Here is a 27365-nt window from a genome sequence, read left to right as displayed (position 1 = left end):
ACCTCTAATTAAATATCCCTTGGTAGAATATAAGTTAACAAATTCGAGGGGTAAGATTTTCGCTGGATGACAATAGATTTGAATACATTTTCAAATTAATTATGTTTCCAGAGAGGACGGAAAGGATGGACTGAAATTCTACACCGACCCCAATTACTTCTTTGATCTTTGGAGTCAGGAAATGCTAAAAGACACCGAGAAGAAATTGCACGACAGAGGGAAGAAGGTGGGAAACGCCATAATCAAACCTTTCCATACTTTTGTCATTGCGTATCTCGGAATAATGCACTCGAATTGTGTGGTAACTGTGCTCGTAAGTCGAGCTAAGTTAATGTCGCATTCCGTTCTTTCCCTTCTTTTTCTTTTCTTTTTTTTTTTGTTTAATCAACTTCTGTTCATTTAACTCGAAGAACGAAATCGGGTGAGTCCTTTTGCTCGCAGTTATTCTTAGCGGTATCGAATGCATATTAAGTAGCGAGTGATTCGAGGTATGCATACACTTAGATTCGACAAGTCTTTATTTAGCGAAGGAACTAAAGTAATCTCAAATACTGAATTTGTCCCTTGGTTGTAGACCGAGTCTGAATATGCCGAACCGTTCAGAGAGGCAAGTCGATGGTTTGGATCTTTGTAGTTTTTACCACCCCTATCTTCATATAAATATATGTATATGTATATCTACATATACATATGTCCAATTTTTATAAATTATTAATCATCAGTCACTCTCACTCATATACATAATCGAGCTCACATTTGTGTGATTTTTTCATTAACAGATCTGTTTTTGCTCCTAGAGATTGCCCTAGCTGCTCGCTTTCGGAATTCGTAGTTGCGCTAGGAGTAGCCAACGACTTTGCATCTTATCAGTGTTTTCCTCCTCGAAGCCCATTCCCGTGTAAATCGAATTCGCTGTAACCGCATACGTTGCTAATATTTATCAAAATGTGTATACCATTGTTTTAAAACGTTTTAACCAAAGTACCGCGAATGCTTCGTGTGAGTGTGCCGTGACTAATTTAAAATTACCCGAATGCATAGTCTGATACAAAAACGACCTCGTTGCATCGAATTCGGGGTAAATGGGAAAACGCACCAATGGGACCGTTTTGTATGATACAATTGTGACTCTAAATCTAGTTGTCATACCGCCGATCACAGTCAGTTCATGCAAGTTTTTATTATATCGAGGATAGATAACAGAGGACTCCTGAAGTCTGATGAGATGGATCCAAAAATGATGAATTAGAATCTGGACATTTCTTTCATTTCAGTTAATTATTCTTATTACAAATTGTCCTAATATTCGTTATACACTTTGTGTAATTATTTGCACTCTCTGAATTCCCACTGGAAACGGAAAATGGAATCGCAGGGAAAATTGGAAACATTTTTGGGAACCAGATCTGTATTACAGCATGAGCCCTCTCCTGTCTTCCGTGATTGTATTTATACAGGTCTACGTTACATAACAATCTACGTTATATAACAATCGACGAAGTAGCTTGTCTGCCAGGCCATTTCGACATCACTTCACGTTTCATCTGTCTCATCGAACTTGTGGGAAACGATATCAATTTAAACTTGATTAACTGGTTTAACAATTGATACCGATGATCGATTACGTATAGAGAAAATTATACAGTAATTAATACTATGCATTTGCGTGCCGTAACAATATATTTAGATTCTAAAAAGAGATTGCTACAGGGTATAGCAATTTTCTTCACAATTTGTGATAGTACAGTAGGTCATGCAAAAAAAAATACAGGCAGAAAATTACTATACCTTAAGTTTGTCTCTGGAATCACAATGTATTCTCATTGTGCAATAATGTACGTATAATAATTGCTACGAGACTATTATCTTATTGATAACGTTCATCTGAAAATGATACTGCAATTTCCTACAAGCTTTCGTGCATGACAGTCGATCCAGTAGTACCGGCAATTCACTGGCACTCTTGCTTGCTGTACATTACGTATATTAACTGTCTACAACTAAAAAGATTATTAAATGAATCCCGTGTTTGTATAATAAATCGAGAAATCTCAATCTTGAGTTCTTACCGAGGGAGCAAGAATTAATTTTATCATCCCCCACGCGAGCGAAGACTGGATCGACAGTTCGGCATTCATAAACCAGACGTTTTGGCTTGCCTTTTTCCTCAAAGCACTACGTTCGATGCTTCGTATAAATCAATTATTCTCGTTTAATCTGAATTATTTTACATGAACAGCCTCATCGACCTCGGACCGAGGGTGGCAGCGGAGGAGGTGGACGTCACAAGAAGCGTGTAAGACAACCCCATAATACCAGGGAAAGACAACGACAATTGGCAGTGGGTCATGGCGAGTATATCATGCCTGCCCAGGGAGTCCAGTACAGGACACCCCACACTATCCCCGACGAGGCGTTACTAGGTATGGTAATGACGGAGCAAAGACCCCCAAGACCCAATAGTATCGAACTCAGGCGGAGTTATCCACTCGAAGAGCAGCACCTTTACAGCCCACCTGCCTCTGACCACTACAGGTACCCATTGCCGACCGATGGACTGTTGTACAATTCTAGGATATTTCGTTAAAAATGTATATATAAATTTAGACACAATAATATATAAGAATTGACGGTAGAGAGTTTTTTTTTTATATACTCCAGTTTAAGGTTCTCAAAATTTTTAAACGGGATATTCTGAATCGTACAACAGTCCGATAAAAAATGATAGACTAAATTATAATCGGGTTAATCCTAAGATGGAAAATAGGGATTAAGGATTTATTTTTGTCAACAGGGCGACGAATTACCCAGGCCAAGGTTATGAGGAAAATCCTTACGGGTCGCATTACGCTCCTGGTCAAGGACAAGGGGGCAGCGAGACGTATCAAAGTCCTGGGGGTCAGAGCACTCAGAGCAGAGGAGGTAGGTCGCGACCCTCGCAACCTCCCCCAGCACCTCCGAGCAATGCATCCAGCAATTCGACTCCTACCGTAGCTTCCGCCAACAACACACCGACCAGAGGAAGGTCCATGAGCACCGGAAGAGACAACCTTCCACCACCGCCGCCGCCTCCTGGAGAAACCATGTCTCCACCTTCCATGAACGGTACGTTCAACGATCTTCGAGTTCATGGTCGCTGCGGGTCTGGGAACAAGGCATATCGAGATAAGCAAGGGAATGGTGTTGTAAGAGAACCTAGGTGCAAGTATCTTGCGTTGTACCTAGGCCCTTTAAACGCTTCTTTTTTTTTTATACAACGGACTACTTTCCTGCTACGCTCATTACGGTTTCGCTTTGCAATGCAACTGAATGTTCATAATTTCTTTAGCAAGCCCGTCACTCGCCTTATACTTGTAAGCGGTTGGCATTACTCCCCGCAATAACAAAGTAGCAATCTTAAACCCTAATTTGGCAAAATAACAAATAAGCTTTTGAGTGATAGCACTTGAACCACATAGGACCAAATTTAAGTTACTGCTTCAAGCTTGGACCGACATAAATCCAGAATTCGGTCAAGTTTGACCCGCTGGTAAATCAAAAGTAATAGAGCTAATTAATTAAACACCCAATTTGGAGAAAAGTTTCATAAATATTTTGAATTTTTGGTACGTATACATGACACTTTCACATCCCCTTAAGATAGAGACTGCGTGGTTTGTGTGAATCTCTTCGCTTTCATCTGGGCTTAATGAATCGCAGTTCTCAACGGTGGTACGAAAAGGAATATATCACAGGGAATGGTTGCATTTCAGGTTCCATACCATGCCACTTATTGAACAGGAACGGCAGTCGTTCCAATAGTCCATTGCCGAGCCACCACTCCACTCCTACACCTCCCAACCACATAACCCAGGTCGGTACCGACGAACCTGACCCGGCAGTTCCTCAGGATCTGCCTCCACCGCCCCCAACACCAGACCCTACCCCGCAAAGGCCAGCTTCTCCACCGTGTAATATTCCTCCACCTCCACCTCCACCACCGCCACCTCCAGTTCTTAATGGACCTACTCCGCCAATGCCACTCACCAACGGAGATATTGCTAAGATGATCGCTAACAATCCGCCGAAACTGAAGCCGCTGAAAAGCATCGTCGATGGACAACTTAGGAAACCTGGAAATCCGAACATCCCACTGGTTGACCCGCGGAATGATCTACTAAAGGCTATCAGAGATGGTAAGTAGTCTTTCTTATTTCTATGATTTTCTGTTTAGCAATATGTCTTTACGAATGTTTTTAGTTATTTAAGAATATAGCTTACTTGGAAGAAGAATTTGATAATTCTCACCGATTCATTTCAAATTTTACCACGTGAATAGGAAGGCCTTATGGTAGGTCATGAAACTCATGAAGTTTCATTTTTGATAAAATATTTATTTACTTACTGTATTTGCAATAGAATTCTGACTTGCCTCATGGCTAACGTGTTTTTAGAGAAAAAATTTAGTTGCAGCTAAACGTCACAGATGGCGACGTTGGTCCGGTAGAGTTACAAAAGTCATGAATTCACGAGATTTCGACAGTTTTACATCGATCTCTATCATTAAAATTTCTCGCTTGTCTGATTATACTTATTTTATATTAAGATTCATTACTTCACTTCATATATCCTTACATTTTACAGTTTCTCATCAAAAGGCTGTTATCTTCAAATCTGATTAAACTTCTAATGACGGTGTTTTAAAATACTATAAATAATTTTTAAAAATGAATCCTTTCAGGCATAAAGCTTCGCAAGGTGGAGAAGATCGAACAGAAGGAAGTTGAACGCGTGAACGTTCTGAACGACGTCGCATCGATATTGGCGAGGCGCGTTGCCGTTGAATTCAGCGATAGCGATTCAGCTTCTGAGAGCGAATGCGACAGCGAAGGTTGGGGCGAACAAGAAAGCAGTTTAGCGTGACCCATCTCGTTTCCGTCAACAGCAACCGCCTCCTAAAGCAGGAGACGTTCTTCCGGCTTTCATCAACGAAGTCGCAACGTCCATCGCTAGGTAGCAAAAGTGCGGATGCGCTTCCTTAAAACTGCACTTAAAGCATCGTAGAGACCTATCCAAGGTAGTTTTGGATATTAATATCCGTCGTTGAATACTGCAGTCCAGTCTCCTGGACGACATATGTCTTTGGGCCCGTCTCGATAGAAGAAATCTCAGGTGCACTGGAGATAGGCATTGCCGCGTGCCCGCTCGCGGAGTTGACCTCTTTCAGCTAATTTCTTCCAATGACCTTTGCTCTGAATCGATTCCTAACACGTCGGTTCATTTAGGGAAACCGACTGTAACTTCACCTAAACGTGATTCCTTGTTCTAATAATTAACACGGTTCTGTTACAGGGGAGGTTTGTGACTAGCAATTACTAAATGGGTCTACCTGCATCTTAATTTAACCCTTTCTTTCAATAATTGTACACGTAATTGTCCGAAACTTGAATGCGGCTAATATCTAAATTCGAATTTGATCAATCATCTTTATTTCTAATTACTATCGGAGATATATAAGATAAAGAAGTGTAGTCTTTAACGTCATTGTTAAATGATCATTTCTTTAGTCGGCAAGTGAATCGTAAAATTCAAATTTGCATCGTTAGAAAGTTTTTCAGAAGTTTATTGCACGCTATCTGTGAAAAATAGAGAAAAAGTAACTTTGTCGGAGTAAACAGTCATTTATCAATCCTCGACTTACAGACAGATGTTAATTATACGTGAGTAAGAAGATCTTTGGGTTGACTAAAGCTTACGAGATAGTGACCTGTGCTCCTTTTCAGTCAAAAGTTGAAAAATATACATGAAAATAATATTACATCCATTGTTTACTTAATGAAAGGTGGAAATCTTGACGTGTATTGATTTATATGCGTTTGCGTATGGAGAATTTTGGAATAAAAGTAAAACAATGAAAAGAGAATTGAGCTTTATAAAATTTGTTCTCAAAATTTGATTTACAATCTTTTCGTTTTGTAAAACAAGAAGCACTTGATCGAATATCAATCTAAAATTGTCAGAATTCTGCACATACCTAATATACGTATAACACATATTAATATGACACTAGAGATCTCGTAGTCGATTTTAAAAATCGCTGCACAGCGTGTCTCACCTACAAATTATTTTGACGTGCTGATACCACAGCTTATCACCTTATTACGATGTCTTGTAAGTGCATAACAAGCGTCATAATTCCTCCAACTAAGGCATTTACTTCGTAAGTGACCGATGTATGACTGTTGCCAAAAGCTTGTCCTCGCGTCCGGATGTACCTATGAAAAAGAGTTATCGTGGACATTGTGATACGACAAAGATGGGCACATGTTCTATTACCTTCAAAGCTGTCACTTAATAAGCTATAAATAAATAATTAAACGGAAATTAATTATTTATTAGAATTGTAGGAACTATTTGAATGGAAAATTGTCATTTGCTAGAATCATACAAAATAATTAAGATAGATGAGAGATAAAAGTAGACCTGTCATCTCGCTATTGGCCTCCCGATGGCGTTTCTTCATTTTTGAAATACGCGGTACATAAATCATAGAATCCTTTACTTTTGCACCAATTCTGGTAAGTGAGTTCTACAATTGTCACTGTAAATATATCGAGTGAAATATTTTTTTACCAGTTGCCTGTTATTTGAAAATTACATGGTTTAAGTAAATCACTAATTTAACTTTCTTCGTGTTAATAATTGCAGTTCATTCGTGGAATCGTAATGAAATAATTATATAAATCTAGGTATTGTTTCTGAAGATAGGAAATCTTACCGATTTAACGTTATTTCGGTGAGACAATTGTTATGCAAATTCCTTAGAATTTAACCAGCGGTGCTGGTTGTTCTGTCTATAACAATGTCAACGATTAATTCAAGCTTAATTTATGTAACGTATTTTAATGGGAAATGTTATAAAGTTAAGCTGCCCACCTCTATGGTACGGTCGATTGTTGGCATGGCAAAGTTCGTCTTTATCAACTTGGGAGCCTATAAAATAAAATGAGATATAAAGACGGAACAAGAATAGAATATTGTTCTACACGCACAGGGACGAAAGAAATTGCACCAACGTCAACTGAAGACGTGTAATATCTTCTAACACATTCCGCATTTTACTAGTACATCGCAAGGGCCGAAGAAATTTCGCTCCTAACCTATAATTCAGTTTCGATTGTCGTATAATTTCGTAAGGCATACATATATATATATATATATATATATTTGTATACGTCTATAAGCGAACGCTTTATGTAACTAGATATCGCTAGGACATACGCGTATACGTGAAAGTCAAGCCAAAACTCAATAGATAGGACCCTCCTTCCTTTGCCTCGTGCGAGCCAGTAAGATGAATTACATCTTGGTCAATGTAAGTTAAACGATTGCTGGTAAGAGATCGAAATGTTCAAGATTCCGTAGTGCTTTGATTGGCTCACAGTTGGTGGATGAATTGTCACCAGTTGTCGAATGACACGAAGAATCAAAGCACTAATAAAATAGCAAGTTCCCTCTTTCGAAGGAGGGCTATTGAAAACCAAAATACTCCATTACGTGTAAGGTGTAACAGCGTGTATTTACGGGGACGAGCGAGAGGAGTAATATTTTTAGCGTCTAGGGAAAATGAGTGTAACAAGGTGTAATGTTGTTTCAACTTGATATAGTGGCCAAGTTTAATAATAATAGAAATCATAAGAAAAGGGCAAAAATAATAATTGTGATTTATTTTGCATCGACGTTGATGGAGTATGGTGACGATGATATACATATACATATATATATAAATAAATAAATATATATATATATATATATGTAGATTGTTAAGATTACGCATAATCTTATTGTTTTGCTTGAGTATTGTGGTGGCAGTGGAGAAAATTTAATTTATCATGCTCAAAGTGGAAGCCGATCATTGAGAATTATTCTCGATTGGAAAAATCAAGTCATTTGAATCTCACTGCACCGCTCTGTATAAAGTGCGTAGCTACGTCAAAGTAAGTAAAGTCGTATCTTCTCAACGACTATGCCTGTACATTATACTAATTTTAAATTGTAGCTAAGCGTTCTACTACATATACAAAATAACGTTTATCGCTGACCTTTTTCTGTACTATGTTTATATATAATAATATACCGTACGCGTCATAGATTTCATTAAACATAAGGTTAGGTCTAGGGATATCATTAGTTACTTCGCCAACTACAATACAGTATTTATCGGGAATTTTGTAAGATGAAGTGCTACGGATATAATCGTTCGGATATTATACGAATAAATATTTCATTGAATACGATCAATTGAAGTGATCGATCGCATAATCATGTACATTCAAGCGATCTACCAGTTACCGATATTGGGTACCGCAATTGACATCTATTCATATTGATCGAAATTGGAATATTCCCTGAAAGAATTCACCTTTTATTTCTTATTTATGTGCATGAGACTAATTGCACTCCCGAATATTTTATATCGAGGATAACAAATGTTTAATAATGTTATAAATAATATTTATACGTGTCAACAGGAAAGATCAATGTTTCACGGAATATTCCATATTTCTGTAATGACAAATAGATTATCCTATATGCATCAAAATAGTCATGACCTTGTATCAATTTTCATTTCCAACATTTTTCGCTAATTCTATGTTTTCGTAAAGGAATAAACAAAGCTCCATTGTTTTATTTTTTATGCTTGTTTAAAGCAATAAATCTCTTACATAGGAAATTTGATCGCCTGGAACATACATGGGTGCTTCACTACATGTATACCGAGAACAAAGCTTTCAACGAATTCCTGATACTGAATGCGGTGCCCAGTTAATGTGAGACTTATAATCTATAAATATATTTAAAGACGTTGGAACAATCGGTGAGACCATTTTTTTCAGAAGATTTATGTCAACTTTTTGAAAATAATTTTCGTTTTCCTTCACGAAATGAGGAAGAGTGACTCTTCCCCACTAATTGGGATATAACGAAACATGTGTTTTTCTCCTGTCTTTGCTAGTGGCTGGAATTTTGAGCGTTCTGTAAACAAATTTTGTTTACATTATTAGTCAAATAAATTTAGCTGCTCGGAAGGGGGGGTAGAAGACTCTCGTATTTTACATAGTACAAGATAGCAATTAATTTGTAACATGTTTACATAATAAATATTTGAACCGATGAGGAATTATTAGATAACTCCATTTATGAAACATTATGGAACATTATGAAACTTCAGCAGCGTCGTCATTGTTACTTGTAGGAAGACGTACGTATAAAGTGGCTCTGTTCGTGCTTCTTCTTTCTATGTGTGAAAATTCAAAGTTTTCTTAAGGATGAAAGTCCTGGTAACATTTTTCAAGATACATGGAAAGCAACCATGTCGATGTGACAATTAGTGTCCCCGTAAAACGAGATGAGACAGGAATTTTGAATATATTTGGACATGATATTTGGAAATATCGAGGTGTCTCAATAAAATCAATCGGACACTTAATCGACAAACAGGATTTCATTTTGTATTTTGCATTGTAAATCATTATCAGAAACACAGCAAATTAATAACGCTTAACAATGCAAAGTAAAAATTGAAATATTTCCAATGACGTAGGGCTCGGATCGCTGGAGTTTGTGACTTTTTACAAACACCAATCACTGTGGCTATGAATACCGATTAATAACATTAATTGCAGCATCAAAGACTTTGAAGTTAGTTTAAAACATTCAGGCCACACTTGCAATAAAACGGACTCAATTATCGTAGACAAGCGTCTCGTAGAGAGAGGACGATAATAAAAGTAACACAACACTTTCGATGAATGCTATTATAAATATATTATAACTATAATTATATTATTATTATTATTATTATTATTATTAAATTTGTAGCAAAACTGTACAGCGCTAAATAAATAAAACAATTTCGTAAATCCTTCAACAGAACTGTTGATCTATACAGTTTTTAAGTAACGATGAAAGTATAATAACTTACGCTTCGATTTTTTGTAATAAATAAATGTGTCAAAGTAGGATGAGAAATGTTGTGTTACACGTCAGCTGATAAGAGTCATTTTCACGGTTCAAATGTCATCCGATTTTCCGTGTATATGGAAATTAGGCATTATTGGGAACGGTGGAGTTCGATACCGCGATTTCTTATCGAGAGTCTGAGCGTCATTTATAGCTCTCACGTGTAGCGAACATGTTCGGTTCGAGTACCTTGGATTTTTGTCATTCTCACTCCCAGCGGTACACTGGTGGACATGAATGCCTTCCCATTATGCACTGGCAACCCCAAATTCACAAGGAAAGTATTGATGACCGCCACTGTACAACGACACGTGCTATCAACGAATTCAGACTTGTGAATTTATTGGCGGCATTTAAAGTGATTTGAAATTGGCTCCAGATGGCGCCACCGAATCCACAAGAGTTACCCTCGAATGTCGAAGTTCCACGTCATTTTAATCATTCCTTTTGTCACTGTCAAGCGGACCGAATGACTTAATCATTTCAAATATCGTTTCGTGATGTAGTTTGCGATGAAGATAATTTGATATAGCAAAATGTAATTGGGAACATTCTGTAAAATTGCGAAACGTCACAGAAAAATCTCGTAGACGTTTCGAAGGACCCTCTTCCTGGCTCGGCCCTATCCGTCATTACGTGTGCGTCATGAGGGTTGTCATGGGCCAACGCGATTCGGACACGAGCGCACACGTGCGCTCAGTGCGCGCAACCTCATTCTTTGTGATCGTACGTACCACTCGGTGCAAATAACCTAACCTATCTGAAACCCAGTAACTGGCATCTGCTGGCAGCCACAGGCAGGTCCGTACTGCCACAGCGGAGGCCAGAGATATCGCCGGATCGCGACCGTTTCGAACCGAGTGGAATCGAGCGGACACCGACTTCGATCCACGATCCAACTTTCAGTCTAACCTCAACAGAAGCGGACCGTGAACCGACGAATGTTGCTCGGACTCGCCATCCGCGAACGCTCGTAGCGTTCACTTGACAGTTTCATTTAGTTACATGTCTTCGGATCTCACGAGTACCCTCTAAGAAACATGTAAGACACGACAAACTATACTCGCCAACTTTGTAAATATTAGACATGTGGTGCTTTGTTCTACTATCATTTGCTTTGTTCGAATCCAGTGGGTTAAGAGGTTAGTAAGGTGGGCTTGAGGCAGCGCGATTTTGAGGTTAGCTCGACAACCGAGGCAAATCCTGACTCATCCTAATTGAGTGGAATGAAATGTTGAAAGACATTTGGTTTTGTCACTCCCTGATGTGTGGTTAGCGGTTTATTTAAGTATGCTTTCAAAATATTTGGAGTATATTCTATAGAGCACGTAAGAGTTGAAGAAACCCATAACTCACTTGGTAAATATTTGGCACATGTGGTGCTTTATCGTTTTATTAATTAGAATTAATGTAAGTGTATATTTTGTGAATTAGGTAGATTACTACCTATACACGTAATCTGTCCTATTTAGAAGGATTAAACAAATGTAAAACTTATAATTGGAGGACACAGTAGGCAAGAAAGTGTAAGATGTGAAGTGTATTTTTATCTTGAGAATAGGTAATGTTTTGTATCATTTAATTTCTTGGAGCCTGTTAGTATCGAGTGGATTTAAATTTAGAAAATTAGATTTACAGACCTAGTCGAACCATTGCTTTGATTTAAAAAATTTAATTAGAAATTGAAAAAACTCAATTTAACTCGTGTTAATTTATTATTTCATCTTCAAGGATATATAGTTTCACCTTTTTTAAAGTAATAAATGGTATGTCTATTAATAGTTATTTTGCCATCTTAGATATTTATTTAACATTGTCTCAATGGGTAGTGTGCTTCATCTTGATTTTATTTTAACTTAGCCAACATGCTGACACCAAATTTAGAACGTACAATGAATTTTGCTCCTGTGCTACTTTTTATGCCTGTGTTTACGTATAATTACTAATTACTCCAAAATGCTTTTTAATCTTCATTGCGCTAATGTGTTAAGGGTGTGACTAATATTATTAGCCAAGGTTTTGCAATCCTGGCTATATATCGTACTCTCGTGTGATTTCCTTGGAATGAAATAGGCGTGACAGGTCTGTAGTAACTGTAGTAAAATGCGATATGCTTGCAATGTACGTAAATACCATAAAATACTACAAAATGTATTTTTCCAATATGATGACAAAGTACTATCATACGATAATTGAGTGTCGGTAATTTCTGTTATTTGTATATAACATTTTTAAACTGACAAGACTATTGGATAAAATTATAAAGCCTGTCACCCGGTAACAAGTTCTTGCATTATCGACTTTTGTGTATGTTTGTATTTTGTCAAAAGCTCGCACAATGTTTGACAGATGAGTTTATTGGAAAGCTTTGTAAAACTGTTCATGCCATTCACTTCTTGTGAATCCAACAAAACTTGTCTTAGAGTCAGGCCGATGGTGCAGATTGGCCATTTTCTTCGTCTGCCGCAGCAATGGTGAGACGAAGATTAGGGCGAAAGGCGAGTGCTTCTACCAGTGTGAGTGCCCCCAGTACCACCGAAAGTTCAGAGAGCAACTTCGGTCGCCTAAATGACGGAAGCTCGACGAGCGTTACATCGGTGACTCCTGCCCTGCGGCGCATGACTCGTGAACAGCTTAAGGGCTTGCTAAAGGAACGCGGTCTGCCTGTTTCGGGAAACAAGACAAACATGGTACACTGAACACTATGGTTGCAAATAGTTTGTGCTACATTATACGTGACAACATTGCAGGACTTATAACGTAACAATTAATTTATTTGCCATTGTCGCTTTCTTATATCGATATTCTCTAGATTTATTAGATCTTTATTGGTAAGAAATCTTTTCCACTTGCAAAGATTTACGTAACTGACATTTTAGGTTATTAGTCACAATGTGTTAAATGTTAAAAAGCAAGTAGCGCAAACTTTTTGTGAATCAACATGGGTAGAAAACAAGGCTTGCAAGTGCTTCAACTCTCTGTGCTGTCGATTCATGCGAAAATACATTCTGAATTTTACGAATATTTCATAGTTTCGCTGTTTAATAATTTAAAAAAATTAATTTACCAATGTTTTCATCTGACCACTAGTGATCATAAAACAAAAGTAGAAATCAGTTCTTTCGTTGCCTGCTTTACCTAGAATACCATTAAGAGCATGTATCAGTCCGACTGCTACATAACTGGGCCTAATTGAATCGTACAGTAGTCGCCATTGCAGTTAGTATTCATTGTAGTCAACATTTTATCTCATGATAACAACTAAAAAAATAACAGTATATTAAATCTACAGCACAATCTGCTGTTCCATATAGCATATAAAAGGAAATCCTCAAACAAGTAAATCAATTCCTTTGGCAGAGTAGAACAGTAATTAATTACATTACGTAATTTGTTATAACATGGAGAATTAATTTACTACTGTCAGCATTAACAAGCTATATCCATTTTAATTAAATAAAACTTATATGAAGTGGGAAAATCATTTTCATGTACATAATATTTTAAGTATCTATATTAAATCCGAATGTTATCATACATTGTGAGACCAGCGATAATGAATTTTTATTAGGAATTAAATACTCCGCCTATTTTAAGCATTTTTTTTTTTTTAGTCAGGACAAAATGCAACGCTATATTCTGTCAAGGAGATTGATTTATTTGCGTGATCCTGTTTGTTTGACACTATTTAAAAGTGCAAGATTTAATAAAAGAGGACTCGTGGAAATTTAATCCTCTCAACAGAGTAGAGGAAAGTATTTTATTACGACCGTGTAAAATGAATCTGTTAGCAGAAAATCTACACTGAAAGCGGAAAGGACGGCACAGACATTTATCGGAACTTAGTCTGTACAGCAAGAGACGCATTCTCATTAAAATAGAACTCTCGATATCTAGGGTAGTGTTTAATTTCAATAGCCAAGTCTCCACTTGGCTACGTTCCATTGAATATATTTTTTATCCATTTTGTTTTTTCGTCAAGGATAAATAATCCTGTTGAGTTTCCATTAAGGAAGAATCTTACCTATACAAATGTATTTTCTTTAGATACAAAAGTTAGTTCTGTTACAGAGGACTTTTAAATCTGAATAAAATACATTTGCATAGGTAAGATTGGTATTTCGTTTGGAAAAGTGGAGAAGCTTCATTTCTTCTAATTTTGTATTGCCGAATCTTATCGTGCATACGATAGGACGAAACTTTCCCACGAACTCGGTACAATGTACTTTAATGTCCTCTCTTTGGCTTAGCTAACATAAGTCTGACCCTAGGTCCGATATGACCCCTCTCGGGACGCTTTCTCGTGATAACGATTCAGTCAACCAGCATCCATTTGGTGATGGTCATTGGTCCTCAGTTCGTGATGTGCAATCAGTGCGTATACGGTCAGTCATACACGGCGTTGCTTCGGAAATTCTTTACGTGTTAATACCTACATGGATAATACGGGAAAACTGAGACCCGGCAAAGATTACCTCGTTGTCGACATGAATATCAAGGAGCTGCTCGATGTAAAGTCAATGTAAATAGAGATTTTGATAAACCGAGCGTGGGAAAAAGATCGTGACGCTCGGAGTGCGCAATGTGATATCAAGGTCGAATCTGAGGGGTCAAATGTTAAAAAAAAGATTTTCTGCGAACTGGGCGTATCGAGTTCGCGTACTCATATTTGATAAGATTATCTTTTTAGGGTGGAAAATACGCCTGGGAATTTTTCTTATGCCAGTTGGAACGTGGGTTATGATAAATATGTTCACCTTGAGGGTGTTATCCTGCACACTATCCAGGAGTAATTTTTAAACCTTATCTAAACAGGTTTTAAACTTCCCCCGGCCTCCTGATAGCATAACTGTAACTACAATTAGCTGGAGGTGGAAATTGTAGTTATTAATGAAGCCGTAACCGATATTATCTTGACCTTGAATGCCTGGTTGAAATGCAATTCTTGAAAAATGTATTGAAGCAACGTTGTACCATTTTCTTCTTTTTTTCTTTTTTCCATTATTTTTGGATACGATCTTATGCGCAAGATATTTCGAAATTAACCGATTTACTTTCAGGTGACTTGAAAAGTAATTGCGAAAATCCTACAGCAAAGAATCGGAGGATCTGCCGTTTTGCAAAATGTTGTACGAAGCGGCGAATGAATTGCGCAATTAATCTGAAAAAAATACAATGTATTCCTCGATAAATTCCTCGGTTATTTCGTATCTTTTAAGCAACCATTTCGTAACGCCTGATGCGCTCTTTGAAATGTTTTTCTACATGTATTTGGTACCGAACTTTTTCTTATTTATGCCTCCGCGTATGTCGGTAATACTCAACACTTGTTTTATATTGAACATTGTTGAACCAGTCTCGGTTTTAGAGCCTAAGTCCAATCTCGTAGATACTAATCTTGCTACATGGTCGATTACTTATACCGTTGGATTTCTTTTAAACTATCGCCTCGTCAAATTTTTGTAAAAATTGTGATTTTACATGAATACTTGCCTCGTGAATACCCTAGCAACAAATATCCCTCAAATCAGTATTCACCGTCATGAAGCTTGGTCAAATATATACCCACCAAACACGGTTACATAATAATATAACCATTACATAACGTTTGTAACATGTAATGTAACATACATGTAACGAATAATGTAACGTGTACATAACATATCAGTGACGTGTTATATGTTATATTAATATTATATAACCGCAATGCTTACAAGTTTGTGACAATGTTACCGAACAATAATTCGACGTTATATGATATTAATGTATCTTTTGAATAACATTCGTTATATATCATGTTATTCCAGGGTTGTGTAATCGTAACATTTGGTTTGGTGGGTATACGTAAATACGTTCGCCAATTCCATGAGAAGGCATTCGCATGTGTTAGATTACTCATTAATAAGTGTAAAAGAAAACTCATTTAACATTCGGCATTGATCATCGGTAGTAATGTCAACTTGACTTCTTCATAGCGTAGCCACTGACCATGCTAGATCGAATCATTATGTAATTCACTTAATGCTCCACATCATTTGTGAGTAATATATCATCTGCCTTAATCTAGTTTGTAGCTTTTATGTCTTCGCCATTCGCCTGAGAATCTTCGGTGTACTTATTCTTTTGTGGTTTGCAGATCAATCGACTGGGGGGAACCATGCTGAGCAATGCCACTGCCATTCGACGGTCCAAAGAACCGTCGTCCACCTCTACGAATGGTGCTCAGCAAAGTGTCATCGAGAAACCAATCCAGAGAGAAGGGACTGCGAATAGGATATGCAGCGATGACTGCGAAATAGATTCAGAATGCCTAACACTCTGGAAACATCCGATTGCTACTTTAAGCTATTTCTTACAAGAACTGTTCATCGACTGTATGAGTCTGGCGAGGAAGACTTTACAGTATAGGCGATTAGTGTTGACCGTAGTCATATTCACCGTGTCGTTTCTTATATTGAGTAGAGTATCCGGTCCCCAGCAACAGGTTAGTTCGTTACCAATGCTTCGGTCAGAGATATCTTAAAATAATTAGAAGTAGAGAGTATCATGAGGAGAATATCATTGCACCAGTCAGGGTATGTACAACCTTAACTGACTGATTTAACAGGATTTAAATTGTGACCGCGTTACCGTAATTCTGTATTGTTTCAATTTGTCTATTCTAATGTATTGTTGACGTTGTCCTCCTTATATTTAATGTACTGTATTTTTTTCAGACTTTCAAGAACTGGGAGACCAAACTTATATGGTGGTTATACTGGGTAGGTCTTGGGGTATTGTCCAGTGTTGGTCTGGGTACTGGATTGCACACCTTTGTGTTGTACCTAGGACCGCACATAGCATCGGTTACGATGGCTGCGTATGAGTGCGGAGCACTCAATTTTCCTGAGCCTCCCTATCCCGATCAGATTGTGTGTCCTTCAACGATAGATCCTACTTGGACGGCAGGGATATTAAATATCATGAGGAAAGTACGTGTTGAAGCGATGCTGTGGGGTGCTGGCACGGCACTGGGTGAATTGCCACCATACTTTATGGCAAGGGCTGCTAGGAGGAGTCGCAGAAATGATGCGACGGAAGCCTGCAATCAAGAGGATCTCAAAGAATTACAAGCACTGGAAGCACTTGAAAGCGGCGAAAATGTGCCATTCGTCATGCGTGCTAAACTGGCCATGAAACATTTTGTTGAAAAAGCGGGATTCTGGGGAATCCTTGCCTGTGCTTCGGTAAATATTGAATTATTATGTATGTAAGGGAAAGTTTTGTCGTTCTGTTTTTTTTTAATACGTTACACTTCTTTAGAAATAAACGACAGAACTTTTCCTTACCATCTAATACGCAAGACCTAATGTGCGTAACACGTGAGAGAGTCACTTTTCAAGTGTCCTCAAAGCGATAGGTTATCACGGTATAATTAAAGCTCAGAAAAGTATATTGGATTTGGTGACTTTTAATGTGTACTATGTGTGTGTGTGAGAAGGAAGTTGAATTTATTTCATTTTTATGCAGATTCCCAATCCGCTGTTTGATCTTGCCGGTCTAACTTGTGGCCACTACTTGATTCCGTTTTGGACGTTTTTTGGTGCTACCCTCATTGGAAAGGCTGTCGTCAAAATGCACATTCAGCAGCTAGCAGTAATTGTGGCATTCAACGAGGAATTGTTGGACAAAGTGATCAGTTTGTTAGCAATAATACCCTACGTGGGATCGAAGTTTCAGCAACCACTTAAGAAGTACCTAATTGAGCAGAAGCAGAAGTTACATGATAAAACGTCAACGGTGAGACACATTTTCATACTAATTTGCATCCTTTCAACATTGTTGCAATTGAAAAATTCACATTTTTAGGATGGAGCAACTACGATATCATGGTTGTTTGACAAATTTGTAATACTGATGGTGTGTTACTTCCTGGTGACGATCATTCACGAATTGGCCCGCAGCCATAAACGCAGACGTACAAAAGCCTCCTCCGATTGAAGTTTAGTGAAAATAGAATAAAATAGCTCAAGGGCTAAGAGAAGATCCTGAGGGATCGGAGGGAAAGGACAATTGAAACTACTAGGTATTGCATCAATATTGAGTCGACGAACATTCTGCGGAAGATTCTTCACATTTGCTAGTGTTTTGCGGGGCCAAAAGAGGCAAAATACTTTTTACAAATTTGCATCTCCATCGCAAAGTCAGTTTTTCGAGAAAGAATTGTTTCCTTTTACAAATATTCGAAAATCAAATATATCACCGATATTCAAGCAGAACCTGTTAACGGATTGTCTTTGCATTAAATGATCCTGTTAGTTTCATTTTTCTTTTAGTCGTGACAAATTGTTTCTGTATAAACTACTATCGCTTATCTTTTCAAATAACTTGTATAAACGTTGTTATTACATTCAGTGTCGTACGACCTGTGCATTGTTAAAAGTGTTCTGCTTTTTTGGCTCGCCTTATCTGTTAACATTTTGATACCTGCATAGCTAGATTACCTAGTTCTATGCTGTCGAAACATTGATTTTGCACACGGTATAGAAGCAACAGAAATCCTGCTTCTTTTTGTCCAGTCAAAACTTCTTGTAGTTAAAAACGTAGCGCAGATTGTTGATACGAGAAATAATTATATACGAGCTTCTTATTTATTGTCTGTATATTGCAAGAGACTTTAAATCTAAGAAGTCAATATTTGTGCAGTGTTAATTTTTTTGTAAGAAATCAACTGTAGAGGTAAATGAATGACAATTGTAAAAGAAACATATTTGTATGGAACAAGCGGACCCTTTTATACAGTTAATTTAATCTTTCGGTATCGTCTTTTTATCAGACGCAACAACATCGAACATTGTGAATTCAACTATTAATTTAAAAGGAGTTAAAGAGAGGTGAGATATAAAGAAACATGTAAAAGAATGTAAGCGAAATGTAATTTTTATCATTAGCATATTTTTTATCTAATACCACTTTTTTGCAAGGACATCTTAACGATTGGCAATGAGTCCAGCCAATTAATTCAGGGAAAATTCACTGTGTGGTATGATGTGCTTCGGATATAGCAATGTAATTAAATTTGACATACTACTTGTAAATTGTGAAAACTTGTAAACTGAGCAGTTTAAATAATTGTGTGCTTGCATAAAAAATGTATACATTGGTAAAAATTAATATTAATCAGATATCATATAATAATTATGACATAACTTCATCAAATATCAATTGGTTCAAATATCTTTTATCTATTCGATCATTTTTTATTGTCATGGAGAAAATGTATAGAAAGATATTCTGATGACCGAGAGAAATTATTGTCATTTACATTCCTATTAATTATAAAGACATTCTTATTTACTTAAATGATGGTTACAAGTTTAGGCGCTTTAATAATGTATAGTTGGTTGCGGGGATCCGTGTAAATTTCCGAAATCTGAAGACTTGAACAATAGGATTTGTTTTATAATAAAGAAACACAGAGTTACTGATAATTCGTTTTATATAATAAGAATACCGAATTACGAAATAATTGTTTTTCGAACCATAGGTATGTTAAATAGAGACTTTCGGTAGAAAAAAATATTCCTTACTATAGGCGTGTAGCGAGTGAGAATGCTTTTTGTTCTTTTCGTATTCCGCTCTGAAAAATATTCAAGTACAATCGTGAAAACTAATTATAATTATTTCTTGTTTACACTTCAGTTGAATTAAATTTTAAACTCGTCCACTTCTTGTCGTTAGTTATATACATATACAAGCTCAACATACAGTGTAATTATATTTAATTCTCCTTACTAGAAAATGAGAAAACTAAAACATTCTATGACTTTATCAAATTGTTTTTATTTATTGATAAGAAGTTCTATGCAAAAGATCCTATTTTAATGGGAAAATGGAAACTGTCAGTTTTCTTTTAATATTATAAATTCTTGTTGGCAATTACAATAAGAATATGATTCTTGTCAGAATTAAATGAGATCGATTTTTTCGCCTGATGTTCCTACCGAGCATGCTGTACTTTAGTAAACTGGATTGTGTTGTCATCATGGGTAGTTCATCGCCGCAGAATTAGTTTAAAATAACGTGAAATGAATTATACTGCAATTGAAGTAAAAGATGTCGAGGAAGGAAATTATATTATTTAATTTCATACTTGAAGTGTCATTGTGAATTCAACAATTTTCAGTACATTTTTTTATAACGAAATCGGAATATATATGTGCTAAATATTTTATGCACATTGCTACAAACATGATCTTTCCATATACATCTTTATTTATGGGTTGGTACTTACAAGTTGACTAATTCAGGAGTTAACTAACGATAAAGGTGATCTGCCTGTATATTTGTTGCAATCTCCGATTCCCATTTATCACCATTGTTCAAGAGCTTCTCCTTATTATATAGTAGTTCCTCATGAGTTTCCGTTGAGAATTCAAAATTAGGACCCTAAATAAATATATTTTTTCCTCATTATTGATATATTTGAAAGTATTATTTTCTAGGAACTAAAATATTTACCTCAACGATAGCATCTACTGGACAGGCCTCTTGACAAAAACCGCAATAAATGCATTTAGTCATGTCAATGTCATATCTTGTTGTACGTCTAGAACCATCTGCTCGTTCTTCTGCTTCTATTGTAATTGCCTGAGCTGGACAGATTGCCTCGCATAATTTGCATGCAATACATCTTTCTTCCCCAGATGGATAACTATTAACATCAATAGTTCATGTTTTCAATGCTACACATATGAATTAGGTTTATCACATTGAAGTAACTAATCACAACAAAATTTTAATTAATATTAATTGGAATAAGTACCGTCTTAAGGCATGTTCTCCCCGAAATCTTGGACTCAGGGGACCTTTTTCAAAAGGATAATTGATGGTAGCAGGTTCTCGAAAGAAATGGGAGAGAGTTACACCCATCCCTCGTACAAGTTCTGTGAGAAACAGGTAATTGCCTACGTCGTCTATAAGTTCTGTCTTTGGTTTGTTGAACGGGTTCACAAAAATATATTTATTCCGAATCGTTTGTGAAACTGTCGCACCTCGACTTGCCCGTAATAAGCTGGGTGCTGAAAAGGTAAATTTCTATTAAATTTCACATAATTTTAAAATAATAAAACACAAATGCAACAAAATGAAAAAAATTAGAAAAGATATATTGTGATTATATAAACTGAGTTAATTATGTACCACAAGGTAATGATATGCAATATTAGGTATCCTCTAAAATGATAACATGTTTACTAGAAGTATTAGTCGTCTGGTGAGCACTAATATACTAGCAGACATGAATGTCTTTCTTGCTAATATAATATCGCCAGTGTATGACGGAAAAGTATCCATGGTCCCCCAGTGTAGATCTTAAATATTATTAGACAGATCAGAAAGTTCTGAAACACTTTTACACCGAGAAAGTCAAAAATATGTTTTAGAACTTTCTGACCTACCTTGCATATATATATATATTTTTTATTACCATACATAATCTATACAACTAAAACAACCGCAAGTAAAACTGAGAATTTTTTTTCTAATACATTTCCCTTGAATTTTACAGCAAATTGAAAGTGTGAAAAAAATATGCAATAAGGAATCGACTGTTTTAAAAATAGAGGAGACCACTTACAGGTAAAGAACTTTTATAGCACATTTTAAACTACCTCTAAACTGTGTCACTTGTTTAAAAAATAACGGAAAGCATAATCTATAAAATTAATGCTTTTCCTAATTTAAAACAATACTGAAAGTTGTTTAAACATGGGATTTTACCAATTTGCGCAAAAAGCCGCACAGAAGCCATCGTGAAGAACTGGCCGATGTGACATAACCTTTATAAGTTAGTGACGATAATTCAGACGTGACTATACATGAATTGAGAAACTGCTTATGGACAAGTTTTGCTATCACAGTTCGGTGCTGCCGTAGGTGGAGAATACAAGCAGCTGATCCATGTGAGAGGCTATGAAAGGTGCTAAGAAATTTAATCGACGTCGATAAAATAAATTTCATCTGATACCCTTTTGGTCGTAATGCCAAATCTAAGACCGGCGGGTCAAATTGACCGTTTTAAATGGTATTTGTAATGAGGTTATAAATCGTCGGTAGGTTTTGTGTTAAGTAAACAGTAAATGTAATCCATCACGATTTTAAATCATATTTATAATACGATCATTTCATCGTTAATAGTAATTAAAAACGGTACGTACATTTACTTGAAATAGTATTTATTTTGTCGCAATATAAATTATTTACTTTACAAGCTGTTTATTATAATGGGCGATCGTATAGACTAAAATAATACTACTTGCATTCGGTTCGAGTCAAAGGACTTAAATATTAAGAATAAAGTTCGTACTCTTTCATCAGGCTTTCTTATTGCAAGTGCGAATCCATGAGGACGTTGCCATCTTTGTCCTTAAGACGAACTCTGCCACTGGCATAGCGTGTTTCTTGTGACCCATCTGTATAAACTAGTTTGACGGTACCATCAGGATATTCTCGCCTCTGTCAACCAAAGACATATTTTCCAAAAAATGACTGAAATATTTCGTTGATCTAAATTTTAGTCGACACATACCTTGTGGTCTGTAGCGTGAATCTCTCTTTGACCATTTGGTAAAGACAGGACTTTTTCACCGTTTGGAAGGGTTTCTGCTATAGTTCCATCTGCAAGAGCCCACTTTTCTGACCCATCAGATTCAACTATTTTAACGGTGCCATCCGGGAAAGAAATTTCTATTGCACCGTTCTTTGAGCGACGTTCCACTTGACCACTGTAATAGTTTACCATGATTATGCTAAACCTTGAGAACAAAATATTTGCAAATTTGTTAAACTTGGTCGATGTAATACTTACTCAGGAAACTCTAAAATCTCTAAACCCTCTGGCATTGTTGTATGCCATGTTCTAGTTGCAGCATAAAAGTATTTTATCATTCCATCTTTACTTCTCTCACATACATCTCCATTGTAATATATCATTTTCGTAACTGTTCTATCAGGAAAGATTTTTTTAACGTTACCATTTGGATACCAGTACTCAATTCGGCCATCCGAGTGGTGAACTTCCCTTACTCCTTGCTTATTTAATTGTTCACCAATTTGTTCATTTGGAGTATTATTTTTCTTCAGAATTCCATATGGTTCATAAGATGGTTCCTCCGATGATGTGATCTTTTGAGAATAATGACTCTTCATTGAATCATTTAAAGTACACTTAGTAGACTTGTTCGATATTGTAGTTTCTTCTTGACATTTATCTTCAGGGCAGGAATTTACTTGATTGAAATGAGCTTCTTTAAATTCAGTATGGATATTGCTAGCTGGGAGATTCACTTCATTGGCATGTTGCTCTTCTAATTGCTCGGTAGCATTTTGATACTCTGTCTTCTTTGCAATCATTTCACTAGATTCTTCTATATCATTTGTTGCATCTTTTAACAAGTTCTTATACATGTTACGTTTCTTAGAAATACTTTCAGCATCCCTCAAGGATTTTTGCAGCATTGCATAGTCATTGCCCTTATTAGAGTGTTTGTCGGTTATCTTTTGAGCTCTAGTGTTATCCTTATCATTTCCATTTAGCTGAAGCGCATCCATCATTGGTTGCAAGAGTTTTTCATCTTCATCGGATAAAAATTCTTCTTTAGACAAAGGTTGTTTATGTTTTTCCAACTGCTTGCTTATTTTATGTATTGCACGTGTGTTATCAGAAACACCGGTTTTTCGAAACTTTGTATTATTTCTTCTAAGATTTTGTAACCTCGCCACTTCTTGTTTCAATTTTGAATTTTCAGTCTGTAAAATTCTTACTTGACTTCGTTGCCTGGCTTGCGCAGCATACCATCGACTCTCTTTTTGACTAATTTCTTCTCTCAATTCTTCTAATTCCTCCTTCAAAACCTGCACTTCTTGACGCTGTTGTTTGCTGACTTGAGCTTGTTGTTGAGCAACCTTCATTCTGTTTTCTAATGCAGCTTTTTCTCTTGCTAATCTCTTCTTCTCTTCTTTTAAATTATTCTCTTCTCTTGTCCTGTTTTCCTCAAAAGTACGTTCCTTTTCTTTAAATAGTTTTTGCAATTCCTTCTGCTCCTCTTGCAACTTCTGGCGTTGAATTGTAAGTGCTACATTTTCCTTTCGGAAAATAGTAATCTCTTTTTCTAGTTCCAATAATCTACTCTTCAGAAGCTCTGAATTGAAAACAGTACTTTCTGACTCTCTTACATTAACAGAAACTGACGTTTCTTGATTATTTGAGCTAGAAGTGTATTTATTTAAAGGCATTTCTGAGTTATGTCCTGGCAGGTCACAATCCTTTACTTCATTATTCGTATCCAAAATAGTTTCTTCTGTGTCATCATTCAGCACTACTTCAGGATTCTGATAATCACTGTAACTCTCTTGATAACTATAATCTGAAGTATAAGTACCATCGTCTGTTTCAGAGTGAATTACTTCAGGATCAGAATTTTGATCTTCACTTATGCATTTCAACCTCTTAAATTCTTTTGATTTGTCATGCAAAGTACTTTGATGTTTTCGGACATCTAGTAAGTTTTCCCAGCGACTCTGCAGTACATTCGATACATCCTTAACTAAATCAGAATCTATATTGTTGATACAAGTGTTGTTTTTCTGCACCTCTAATTTTGTAGTTACCGATTCTGCATCAGAAGAATCTGTAGATGTCGAATAGTCACTCCAGGCTTTGTCCTCTGCATAATTTGTCGGTTGCTGAGAATCATTTGATATGCTCGATGTGTCAGTTAAGCCAATTGTTTTATATTCATTGTATTCAGAGAACCTCACATGAAGACTAACGTTATTTTCATTATTTGCATTTTCACCAATAGTCTTAACATAATCTCTTAGGCATAAAGGATCGATATCTGTGCCATATGGTAGTTGACAAATGTGTTCTTGATCCGTATCAGTAAATGATGAATGTTCGGTATTGCTATCATTAGTATGTTGTACTTCGTAAGAAGAAAATTTTTTAGATCGTATACCAATAGAAGCAGAACTTTGGCCTTCGTTACCGTTTTGATTAGGAAGTGGAATTGAATCCCATTCCGAAAGTACAAGAGTCCTTTTGTCTTTATTATTTATTTTCTCAGGAGTACTAGGGTCCTTAATATTATCATGAGATGTTTTGATACTCATGCTTAAAGCCCGTTGCTGTACATTCTTTTCTAAAGTTTTCTTTGATCTCAACGGAGTTGATTGAACTGACTGTAAAAATGCCACAACTGTACTTGAAGTAGAACAAAAACTGGAATTTTCTGCTTTTTCTTCTAGCAGTTCAAATATTCTCACCTCTTCCATTTCTCTGTTTATTTTAGATTCAATATCAGAGTTATTAAGTTCCGATAATCGTTTCATTTGTTCATTGCTGGTATTTAATTGAATCGATGGAGCTAAACTCAAGCTTTTACTTTGAGATTTTTTGTTTGGCGGAGTAATGTGCTTTAAACTCAATTTTTGTTGCGGTACATTCGGTATTGTTACACTTCTTTTGGATGATATATTTTTTAATTTAACAGTTTCCTTCTGGCTTTCAGAATCAGTTTTTGGATTTTTTAAGTTAGCTGACAATGAAGTACTCCGAGGCCTGTAACTCTTTTTTGGATCATTTGCACGTGAATTTAGTTTAAACCTAGCCAAACCATCCCCTTTTCTTAAGAAAGGTCGTTTAACTTGCCGTTTTGGATTACTTTCAGATTCATTAACACTAATTATGGCTTCTGAATCTCTCAATCTTTCTTCTAGCAAAGTCTGAAAATCTTTCTTTGGTGATGGTACAGGAATGTCATCTATAGTGATGCGCCCAGTTAGAGATTTCTCTGCTGGTAAAAGCTCCACACCTTCGATCATAAATTTTGACATTGCTGACTGATGTTTCGAGGGAGTAAAATCTAATTCTGATTTAATTTGCATCGCATCATATTCTGTGTCTATCTGCTGTTTTACTTCTGCAAATTTTTTAATATCATTATTAGAAACTAATTGCATAGATGGTACACTTAATAACATATCAGGTTTTATTACAGATGAAGTTATTGATGTTCCTTCAGTTACATTAGCTCTTTTGCAATCTATTCTTACTTGAATAGGTGATAAATTGTCCGTAACTTTACTTGTATTCTTCAAAGTTTTTCCACTGTTTAGAAGTTTCTCACCCGTGATAACACACTCTGCAGATGTATCTAAACACTTTTCGGTTAAACCTGGTTTTCTTTGTAAATCCAGTTCTGTATGAGAATGTTGAAAAGATAAGTATTCGGTTTCATCGTGTAACTTTTCAAAATATTGTTTCGAGGATGATTCGACGCTTACTTCCGTTAAGTCACAGTTACCCTCTTCTTTATTCTGAATAAGTATTTTGTTTACAACAGATTCATCAAGACTGTCACTTTGTACGGACAAATTGAGTGCCTTGTACATACGTTCTTGTTCACGGCTTAACAGATCTCGCTGTTCTTCTTGCTGTTTCAACAGTTGTTCTTGCTGCTTGGTTTGCCACCTTCTTAATTCCTGAAGACGTTCAAGGATCGATGCTTCCAGTGCCATTACAGGTAATAATAACTATAATAACAGGTTATTTGTTAATAAGAATCATTTTGAACATGACTGAAATACTAAAATATTCAATATGTAAAAAGTAAAAAATTGGGATACAGGCATGAGCAAATTAAATATGTAGTGTTAGATTTAAAGAATATAACGTTCCATATCTAAACTACTTCACTGTGAAGATGGAAACCATCTAGTATACAAATACACATTTTATGCAATGTGAAATATACTAGAATATTCCAAATTTCAAATTTATATGCAGAACGAATGAACCTCATTAACAGGCTTATATCATGTCTCTAGTAACAAAACATAAAACATGATAATCTCTTTTGTCAACAACGTTTAACCAACAGTGACCAAAGAGCCGAAATTTAGACACGTCCTAACAAAAGTTACCGACATATCAAATTTATGATAAATATTTACAACTCTACACAAATGCGAAATACGAAAAGAATATTCTCTAAAACTGTAATGTTTCTTCAATTGATATATATTTCCGAAATAACTCTTCTATGAAGAAATAACAGTCTCATACCTGAAAAGTACAGCAGAAACGGTTAAAGACTACGTTTTTAAATGCATTCAAAATTGATAAACACAGAGTACGCACGCGTCAGAATCATGACATTTACCAAAGAATACAGAACAGAGATGAGTTGGGAGATTGCTCACGGGTAGGGTCGTGCAATCGCATCCTGTGCTGCCCTCTAGTTTCGTACGTCAGCTTTCACAGTTTTTTGCCCCCAAGGGCGGCGCAACGAATTTCTGGTAGGGGCTCGCGCACTCGCGCA

The 27365-nt window shown here is 36.3% G+C and overlaps 4 protein-coding genes and 1 long non-coding RNA gene across 25 annotated transcripts in view; 2 read left to right on the top strand and 3 right to left on the bottom strand.

Moving 5' to 3' along the window:
• LOC105703854 (wiskott-Aldrich syndrome protein family member 3) overlaps positions 1-8276 on the top strand; it is a 30983-nt gene extending 22707 nt beyond the window's left edge. For 6 of the 9 annotated variants that reach the window (XM_012432567.2, XM_012432566.2, XM_012432572.2 and 3 more), the window contains 6 exons: positions 112-226; positions 575-607; positions 2240-2535; positions 2795-3105; positions 3753-4175; positions 4721-4902. In XM_012432567.2, the coding sequence (XP_012287990.1) occupies positions 112-226; positions 575-607; positions 2240-2535; positions 2795-3105; positions 3753-4175; positions 4721-4902 (1360 nt within the window). Of the gene's footprint in view, positions 1-111; positions 227-574; positions 608-2239; positions 2536-2794; positions 3106-3752; positions 4176-4720 lie in introns of all 9 variants that reach the window. The other 3 variants (XM_012432576.2, XM_012432573.1, XM_012432574.2) reach the window with 3 other exon arrangements.
• On the bottom strand, positions 5892-10281 carry LOC105703860. The gene is made up of 2 exons (XR_001104402.2): positions 9965-10281; positions 5892-9015 (listed from the first exon to the last, which is right to left on the bottom strand). It is a non-coding gene; the product is annotated as an uncharacterized LOC105703860 (long non-coding RNA).
• A 368-nt stretch (positions 10282-10649) lies between these two features.
• LOC105703857 (vacuole membrane protein 1) lies at positions 10650-19812 on the top strand. Of its 7 annotated transcripts, none has more exons than XM_012432577.2 (6): positions 10650-11044; positions 12426-12692; positions 16139-16486; positions 16719-17228; positions 17512-17781; positions 17851-19812. In XM_012432577.2, exons 2-6 carry the CDS (start codon positions 12474-12476, stop codon positions 17980-17982), a joined length of 1479 nt encoding a protein of 492 aa, XP_012288000.1. In that variant the 5' UTR covers positions 10650-11044; positions 12426-12473; the 3' UTR covers positions 17983-19812. The 7 variants fall into 7 exon arrangements, with proteins under 7 accessions (XP_012288000.1, XP_012288001.1, XP_012288005.1 ...); XM_012432578.2 differs by having other exon boundaries at positions 10661-11044; positions 12472-12692; XM_012432582.2 differs by lacking the exon at positions 12426-12692 and adding an exon at positions 11134-11361 and having other exon boundaries at positions 10690-11044.
• A 142-nt stretch (positions 19813-19954) lies between these two features.
• Positions 19955-21848, bottom strand: LOC105703858 (NADH dehydrogenase [ubiquinone] iron-sulfur protein 8, mitochondrial). Of its 2 annotated transcripts, XM_012432585.2 has the most exons (5): positions 21763-21848; positions 20807-21062; positions 20503-20695; positions 20276-20430; positions 19955-20079 (listed from the first exon to the last, which is right to left on the bottom strand). In XM_012432585.2, the coding sequence occupies exons 1-4, from the start codon at positions 21791-21793 to the stop codon at positions 20299-20301; spliced, it is 612 nt and encodes a 203-aa protein (XP_012288008.1). In that variant the 5' UTR covers positions 21794-21848; the 3' UTR covers positions 19955-20079; positions 20276-20298. The 2 variants fall into 2 exon arrangements, with proteins under 2 accessions (XP_012288008.1, XP_012288007.1); XM_012432584.1 differs by lacking the exon at positions 19955-20079 and having other exon boundaries at positions 20101-20430.
• Positions 21849-22196: 348 nt separating this feature from the next.
• On the bottom strand, positions 22197-27271 carry LOC105703944 (centromere protein J). 6 transcript variants are annotated; one of them, XM_012432758.2, is made up of 6 exons: positions 26439-26526; positions 26329-26361; positions 26098-26243; positions 22850-25964; positions 22571-22766; positions 22197-22497 (listed from the first exon to the last, which is right to left on the bottom strand). In XM_012432758.2, the coding sequence occupies exons 4-6, from the start codon at positions 25927-25929 to the stop codon at positions 22366-22368; spliced, it is 3408 nt and encodes a 1135-aa protein (XP_012288181.1). In that variant the 5' UTR covers positions 25930-25964; positions 26098-26243; positions 26329-26361; positions 26439-26526; the 3' UTR covers positions 22197-22365. The 6 variants fall into 6 exon arrangements, with proteins under 6 accessions (XP_012288181.1, XP_012288178.1, XP_012288179.1 ...); XM_012432755.2 differs by adding an exon at positions 27110-27271 and having other exon boundaries at positions 22850-25224; positions 25309-26577; XM_012432756.2 differs by adding an exon at positions 27110-27271 and having other exon boundaries at positions 26172-26577.
• Between the last annotated feature and the right edge of the window lie 94 nt (positions 27272-27365).

This window comes from Orussus abietinus, unplaced genomic scaffold, assembly GCF_000612105.2.
Source record: "Orussus abietinus isolate OABI.00-Male unplaced genomic scaffold, Oabi_2.0 scaffold32, whole genome shotgun sequence".
Classification (NCBI taxonomy): domain Eukaryota; kingdom Metazoa; phylum Arthropoda; class Insecta; order Hymenoptera; family Orussidae; genus Orussus; species Orussus abietinus.
This window is presented reverse-complemented; position numbering and strand designations above follow the sequence as displayed.